The sequence below is a fragment of the Hydra viridissima genome, unplaced genomic scaffold (assembly GCF_058129835.1).
Source record: "Hydra viridissima isolate aposymbiotic clone 2 unplaced genomic scaffold, HvirCarnegie_v1 scaffold_8, whole genome shotgun sequence".
In the NCBI taxonomy this organism is placed as follows: domain Eukaryota; kingdom Metazoa; phylum Cnidaria; class Hydrozoa; order Anthoathecata; family Hydridae; genus Hydra; species Hydra viridissima.
Genome location: NW_028324307.1, coordinates 1,738,360 through 1,746,872, shown reverse-complemented (window position 1 = coordinate 1,746,872; position 8,513 = coordinate 1,738,360). Strand labels below are relative to the sequence as shown.

At 27.1% G+C, this 8,513-nt stretch overlaps 1 protein-coding gene across 1 annotated transcript; it reads left to right on the top strand.

Moving 5' to 3' along the window:
- Positions 1 to 3,196: 3,196 nt before the first annotated feature.
- Positions 3,197 to 7,263, top strand: LOC145186711 (transcription initiation factor TFIID subunit 11-like). Its single transcript, XM_090094856.1, has 5 exons — positions 3,197 to 3,328; positions 5,329 to 5,547; positions 5,894 to 5,981; positions 6,424 to 6,523; positions 6,683 to 7,263. Exons 2-5 carry the CDS (start codon positions 5,393 to 5,395, stop codon positions 6,808 to 6,810), a joined length of 471 nt encoding a protein of 156 aa, XP_089950982.1. The 5' UTR covers positions 3,197 to 3,328; positions 5,329 to 5,392; the 3' UTR covers positions 6,811 to 7,263.
- The last annotated feature ends 1,250 nt before the right edge of the window (positions 7,264 to 8,513 follow it).

Below are 8,513 nucleotides of genomic sequence, written 5' to 3'. Positions count from 1 at the left end.
GAAGAGGAAGCCTTAAAATTAACTTATTGGGCAAAACCCCCCAATTTGTGTTATGTGTACATGCATCCCATTATATTTTACAATCTAATTTTATTTTTTAGTTTTTCATGCAAAAAAAGCCATGGTTACTAATTGCTTTTCCATTTCGAACCTATACTAATGCATAGAAAATGTACACGAAAAAGGCCTATTTTATGAAAATCTAAAATCTGGCCTAAAAGTTGCAATTTTTTGATATTTTTCAATAGGCTCTATAATTTTTTATGTTGATTGGTACTCAGGGTAGCAAAAAATGCAAAATGGATCCCTCAGTTGATCATTTTCATTGAAATTGATTTGCCAATTTTATAAGGAAATTTTGGGGCTCGAAATGATTTTGTGGCCACAGTTTTTTAGCAAATGGTCTAATTCCAAAACTCTAATAACAAAAGTTGTTGCCTATTGCCTATAGAGAATACATACAAAAAATCAGGGCAATCAGTCAAAATACTTTTACCAAAACTAAAAACTTTTGGTACCAACACTGTCAAAATGTATGATTTTGCAAAACGTTTTGGCCTATAACTTTGTAACCAAGCAAGATATCTGCATAAAATTTTATACATTGATAGCCATACTATATAGGTACAACACGATAAAATTTCATGAAGTTCCAATGACCCATTTCAATTTTATAGCTTGTTTAGTAAATAATCGAAACAGTAAAAAAATTGGGAAATTTTCAACTTAAAATTGATTTTTTTTTCTCGGACGTAATAGATGGATTTCAAAACTCCCATTTCTGGACACCTACATGTGTCCACTATCACCCCATATTGGTGGTTTTTTCGGGTTAGCTAGAAGGACACTATCCCCAAAAATATCAACTGTGATTCCGTATTGATTTCACAGTCAATCAATAACAAAAGTTCAATGGAAATGGAGGGGAGAGGGAGAGGAATGAAAGGGAGGGAAAAAAACAGGTTAAATAAAGGATGTTAAAACGCTACAGGTGTTTAAATTGTTTAAACCAATCACAAAGAACATAAACAGTTAAGAATTATGGGAATCATGAAATAACACAACTATTTTAACTTAATGCATCAGGTTTAGAATGACCCAAAAACTATAAATGATTCGAAATTCTTCACAGAGCTTTTCTATACATTTTAGTTGTTCAAATGCAAAAGGTCTCAAAGTGGGCAAAACTAGGCAACTATTTTACAAAATGTATCTAAAAAGTTATTTTTAACAATCTGTAAACTGTTTATTTTTGAAGTTCTTTTTGAAGTTCTTAGTGTCCTTTTATCTATCTTAATCCTTTTCTTTCATAAGAATATTTAGTAAGTTTAAATATATTCAGATTCATTTTTGGCCTCAAAAATCAGTGTTTTCCCACTTTTTGAAACTGAAAATCCCTCAAAACCATATTTTTAAAAATCTTTATCATTTTTATCCTTTAACATATAATTTTTTTTTTGGCTAAATTTTAAAAACGAAGTTAGTTTTTGTATTTTTGTCATGATCCTGGACCATTGTGCAATGCATTAATGACTTTTCCAATTATTGAGGAACTTCAAGTCGGGTTAATAAAACTGTTTAATCATACTTTTTAAGTTGTGTTGGAACTTGGTAAAGTTGAAGGACTAAACAAAAATTATTTCCTGGAGAAATTTGATTAAATAAGTTTTTTTAAATCAAAAAAATCATACTTGAAAATTTTTAATTTCAAACCCAAAAGTATTTAAACTTTGCAACTTATTCACAAGTTGTTGCTCATACTGCAAAATATTTTTATGCTATAGTGGTGCCTGTAGGTAGTATGATGACTAGAACGGGATTTATATTTTTAACAAATATTTTACCTAACTGTGGTTGATTGAAAGGCTGTGTAGGGCCATTTGGATGCTGAAATATGATTTGAATGTTATTCATCATTCTTATTTTTAAATTCACCAAAATATTTTCTCAAATTGAACTCAAATACCAGTCTGTTTCAGCTTTACATAATCTTTTAATTCTCAAAATACATGTAGATAGTGGTGCAAACTAATGAAAGGTCAGGTTGTTGGGATTTTCATACCGATTTACTAAAGTATTCCTAACATCTTGCATTTATTCTTTTGAAACAAACAATAGTTTAAAACGCGACATAAAAAATTAAAATATTTGCAAAGACTCCAAAATCTGCACATCTAAGGTATTTATATTGATGCTAAATTTTCTTTTTCTGTGATATTTTTACTTAAGTAAAAACTTATTTTTACTAAAATAATGTTTACTTTTACAAAAGTATTTTTGCTCGAGTAAAAATTGTAGTATTATTTTATTATTATTTTATTTATTATTTTATTATTAACATTCTGTACTTTAAGTACCATTACAACATCATTATGTCAAAGAGTTAGAACGAAGTAGCTTGTGAGTCAAAAACATTCATGTTATAGTAAAGTACAGCTGAATGCAAAAATGCGCTGAAGGTTATCACAGTGAAAACTCTGGACCTCATTTCTTTACTACTAAAAACAGATTCACTTTGAAAAACTGATTCTAAATGCATAATTTTATTACTTTTGGATAATTATATCTGCAGACTTTATGGATTATATTTTTGATTATAATTTTTATTCGATTTTTTAATTATAAATTTAATATGAATCGGCCTGAAACAGGATATTTAAAAATGACTTAACATCAGAGATTTTTTCATTGAATTTCTTAACTGATCCAAACTTTAATAGAATCAAAATGGTATGGCTAAAAGTTTGCTGAGTTATAAGGAGTTACTCTATTGATAAGATTTGCAATTTACAATCAATTACTTTAAGACACGGACTATACTAGCTGTGATCCTTTTCTGTGTAACATTTTATTATAACGTAGAATAACAAATACAGAACAAGTAAAAGTTTGTACATATACAGCGATGCCATTTAAAAACCGTGAGCTAAAACCTCTCTGAACATACGTATTTTTTTTGAGTTAATATCGTAATGTACATAATTAGTGTCACAAGTGGCATGTTTTACCCATTTTTTAACCGATTAATTTCAGCTTAAATAAGTACTAATGTGCAGCATCAACAGCTTAGAAGAAGAAAATATTTTTAATTTTCTTTTCTAAAATTTTCATTCCTAATTGTTCTTTTAAGAACACATCAGAAAACATTTTTTCCTAGAAAACATTATTTCTTTACATCTTAAAAAATGTAAAGAAATAATGTTTTCTACAGCGTCCGCATTTTCAGCAGTAACATCACTGCATCCTTGGAATTAAAATATTCTATCAGGCTAAGAAAAACCTATTTATCAGGCTAAGAAAAAGAGGTTTTCAATATCGTGGGAAAATGGTATGTTTCTATTTTTAAAAAGTATCTATGAAATAATAGTTAGCGGATAATAGCGATTTACAAATCAACAAGTTGTGTGCTAAACCCATAATAAAAGTGAATTATGCAACAAGTTCAACTTCTTGTTCTTCTTTATTTCCCACACTGAACTGTTGAACGAATATTTAACAACATTTTAAAATACTTTTTTCTTAATAGTATGGCTCCTTAAATACCATCTATTAACATCTTATCCAGATAGAAACAAGATTTATGAAAAGCTTGGGGTCTACAATATTTCAGTCCAAACAGTTATAGCTGCTTGGTAGCAATATTTTATCTTATTAAATGTTGGCAAAAAACTTAGTATAAGAAATAGAAGCTTTTTAAAAATGTATCCATAAATTATACATAGTGTTGGTTCAAGCTGATAAGTCTATAGTGAAGAAGTCTATAGAAAAAGATAAACTTATGCTAAAAATAGGCAGTGGTCGTCCAGTTATTGACTATAATCAGTTTTATAGTTTTTGAGACATTTTCATTAATAATCCAACACATGTTTGTGGACCAAGGTATATTGTGGAAATTGAGGAAAATAATTGCGTTTCACACTATGTTCATGCCTTATAACTATGTGTGATGCTAACTCTAATTTCTAATCTAATAAATATTATTTAGAACACTTTTTATAAAATATTAAAAAACAAACAAAAAAAAAAACAACAGTATTGTCTCCTTTCCCCCACTTGGCTACTTTACAATGGTAGTTCATTGAAAAAACATTCTAATAACCTATTCAAAATATACAGATTCTAAATTTGATTATTAAGACAGCTTTGATTATTAACAAAATCAAACTTGTCTTAATAATCAAATTTGAAGTATACTGATGCATCCTTTTGTGATAAAAGATAGTTGAGTAAGAACTAAAACTACAATATATTTTGTAATTTGTTGTTAACAACTCTGTGGATTTGTTATGTATTGAAGTCCTAAAACTAAATGTAAAATAAAAATCACAAACACCCCTCTACTGGTGAGTAAAAATTTTCTGCCTACATAAGAATGTTTTAATTGTAAGAAGTGACATGTGTACTGCATACAACTTAGCATATGTGCATAGGTTGATCAGCCATAGAATCTTTTTAACTTTCAGACAGGAATTATTGCAAACCATATAGTAACATGTAGTGTTGAGTGAAATCTAAACTAAAAGTAATAATAACTTTAACTGTGAAATGATTTAGGGTCTTAGTTGTCTTAGTTTATGCGGTTACAAGATTACATTTTGTTTTTGGACGCATATTGCAACAAACTCATTTTTAATTAATTACATTTTACTAAATGCTTTTGTATTTGTGAAGAATTTCTCTTTGGCACAAGCCACAAAGTCTCATGTCTCAATTAAAGCTTTTACTTAGAAAAGGCTGGACTACAATAAGAAATGCATATATTAGGATTTTAGTGAGAATTTAATTCAACTTTGAATTGGAGTTCTTTGGGTTGGTTCAATTTACACAATTATCTTCCTTAATTTGAAATAAAAAGGGGGATGCTATATATTTAGGTTACCATATATCTGATTAAATTTCCAGATATCATTTTTAAAACAGATATGTTCACAAATCTACAAAAAGCTACTTTGGTTTTTTCAATTTTTTTTTTAGTTGTTTTTTATTTTTATTGTTAATTTTTTAAAGAAAAAAAAAAGAATTACTAAGTTGATTAAATTTAAAAAAATAAATGAATTTAAAAAAATTAATCTTTATGTTTATATTTACAATATTTTTCATAAGTATTTATAAATATTTATAATTTGTGTGTTATTGACAAATAATTTTGTTACATATTTTTTCAATAATACTGTTTTTGACCTTAAAACAAACCTGTTTAAAAAAACTGAAACTGAAAAATTTTGTTAATGTTTATTATTATATTTACAATATTTTTCTATTTATATATTTCTGCTTAATTTGTATTTTTCAATATATATTTAATGTTTCTTTTTTTTTTTTTTAAAGCAATTAGCCTAATTTAGTATTCTGCTAAATTAGCTTATTTGCTAACCATCCTATATAATATATAATGTCTAACGATGAAGAAGTTTTCAAAAAACCATTTGATGTTGTCCCTGTATCTTCACGTGCTGCAGAACCTGTAAAACCACCTTCAAATCATAAAAAAACAATTGAAGAAGAAACCTTAACAGAAGAGCAAGAAGTTGAAAGAAGAAAACTAACGTACTTTTTATTTTTTTAATTTTTATTTTGATAAAAATAAATTAATTTTTCAGTGCTGGTTTTGTTCAAAAACACACAAAATGCTTTTTTATATAGTAAAAACTTTAAATTTCATTGTGGCCTGTTGAGTTAGGTGCCCCAAGATTTGCCTAAGAGATCTATAACTTGTTATTGCTTTATAAACTTTCTTAGTTTAAATTTTTTGATGAGATTCTTGTCAACTCTTGATTTAACCATAATTTCAAAGATTAAGTTTGAGCTATATTATGAAACATTAGTTTTATTGCAGAACAATATTTACTACATTAATACAAATTCTTTTAATGTAGTTCTTTTAAATTTTTAGTATGTTAGTGTCTGCATTCAGTGAAGAGCAACTTAATCGGTATGAGATGTACAGGAGAGCTTCCTTTCCAAAAGCAGCAATTAAAAGAGTAAGAATTTTTTAAAAAATTTTGTTATTAGGAGCATAAAAATGATTTTTTTTTATGGTGCTATTTTTTATTTTTTTTTTTAAATTAAATTTTTGGATTTTACTAATTTGAACTACAGTTAAAAATATTTTTTTACTATGCTTAATGATGCATAATCATGATTAAGTAAAAATAAATAGTTTTGAGAAAAATATAATTAAAAATGTTATCTATAAAGTAACCTAATATAATTTTTTTTTTAGGTTTTTCTGAAAATTATTTTTTTTACTTGTATAATCATGGTTAAGTTTGAACTATTTTCCTTTGTTATCTAAAGTTTGTTATCTATAACTCGGAAATTCTTTTTCTCATTGTTAAACTTGCATCTTTAGCTATAAAAGTTGACATTATTTTAAATATCTTTTTATTTATTTATTTATAGTATTTGTTTTTACTTTCAAAGTTTATGCAGAATGTAACAGGAGGCACTTCTGTTCCACCAAATGTTGTTATTGCAATGGCAGGCATAGCTAAAGTGTTTGTTGGTGAAATAGTTGAGGAAGGTTAGTTTTTTTTATCATAAACAGGATTTTTATTTTTATGCATTTCTTTTGGTGATGAAAAAAAGATTTTAAATTGGCCATCTGGTTTATATTTAAAAGCATAAAAAAAGTAAAAGATTAGCTGGCATAAACTTATTAAGAAATTTCTTTTCTAAACAGCTTTAGATGTGATGGAAAAATGGGGTGAAACAGGTCCAATTAAGCCTAAGCATTTACGTGAAGCTTCTCGTATTCTCAAGAAAAAAAATGTTGCACCTAGCAATCGATATCGAGGATCTATGTTTTGATTTTTTTCCATGGTGTCTTTGTTGATAATTCCACGTTGACCTTAGTCAGTAAAATATCAGCAAGAGTTATCATCTCGTTCGCTCGCATAATATCAGCAAGAGTTATCATCTCTCGCTCGCATAATATCAGCAAGAGTTATCAACTCGCTCGCTCGCATAAGAAAAACTAGCAACACATAATCTTATGCTTTTATGATGTGCTTGCTTATTTTATTTCTTACATTTGTATATGATTTCAAATCTCATTACCTGTATAAAATTTGCTTATTAGTTGAGCTGTTAAAATCTTGTTAAAATGTTGTTGCTTTTTTTACTATAAATTTTTTCTTGATTCTTCTTGATTATTGAAAAGTTAATTTTTAAGACTGTAGCAATTAAGATAAATTTTTGTAATATTTATGAGGTATTACTGTCAACCATTGTACATAATAATATTGAAGATTTATTAAAAAACCAAAAGTGTTTTAAGATTTTCTTTGAGAAGAATTAAGCAAGGTTCCTACAGAACTATTTTTTCCTCTATTTTCTTGTTTTTAAATTTTTTCCTGTTTTCTATTTTTTATCCTGTCTTTAAGGCAATCCCCTGTTTTCAAACATCTGAAGTGTTTTATGGATTTAGGAGCCAATAGTGATAAAACATGTAGAAAGACAGTTCCTCTTGTGTTTATGATAAATTTATTTGGCCAAAAAGTTTTGTTTATGAATTTTTTAAATGAATTTTACAAATTTTTTTTTTAATTAGGTTTAGTATAAGGTCTTTTACCAGAACATCTGTTTACCTTTAAGCTCAGGTTAGTGATTACTAAGTAGTTTTAAGATAAATCTTTAAAGACTTCCTTATTTTAAATGCTGGTCCAGGAGCTGCTTAGATAACATGCAATGATTGATGGGTGCAGAAAGCTGCATTCATGCCATGAGAAACGCTTTGTTAGAAAAATTAAAATTAAGCAAACCTTCAAGAAAGAAAATATGAGGAGGTAAATTTTGTAAATATTTTTTTGAAATAAATTTTAATTAAACTTCTATATCAAAGAAAATAAAGTTCTTTTTTGCTTTATTGATTTAGTTTTCTTTATTTACCCTCAGGCAAAAATCAAAAATCAAAAAATCAAAAAATGAAACTTGAAGATGTTGAGGATTCCATAAAGCAACTTTCAAATTCAAATATATGCGGCAAACAAAATTTTGAAAATTAGAAACAAACAATTAAAAATATGCTCGCTAAAAATATCAAAGCCTGTGTTCTTAGAAAGCCAACAAAAAGTTGAATTGGGATAGAAACTGAAAAGGGAACTAAGCATAGAGTTGGATATGGCGAAACGGAAAAGAATAAGCTTGAGGAAACATAATGAAAGAATATTCAAAACTTCAAGTTAATTTCATTGAGTTACGTTTTTGTTAATTATTAAATTTCTTTTTTATTCACATGAGATTTTAAAGTTTAATACTGTCATTCTTAAAGAAGATATTCTTTTGTTTTATTAATTTTAGAGAATTTATGTTGTTTGTGCTTCTCGTTTTCTTTTCATATTATTCTTTACCAATGTAAAGTTTTTCAGTATAACAATGTAAGCTACAGCTGCTTAACTTCTGTACTACATGTAAGTTCCTCCTGCCCTTACCATGAAGTAGTATTTTTATGGGTGTTTTTATGGTATATATTATATATATACAGAGTGTTTATTGTTTGTATAAAGTTTTTT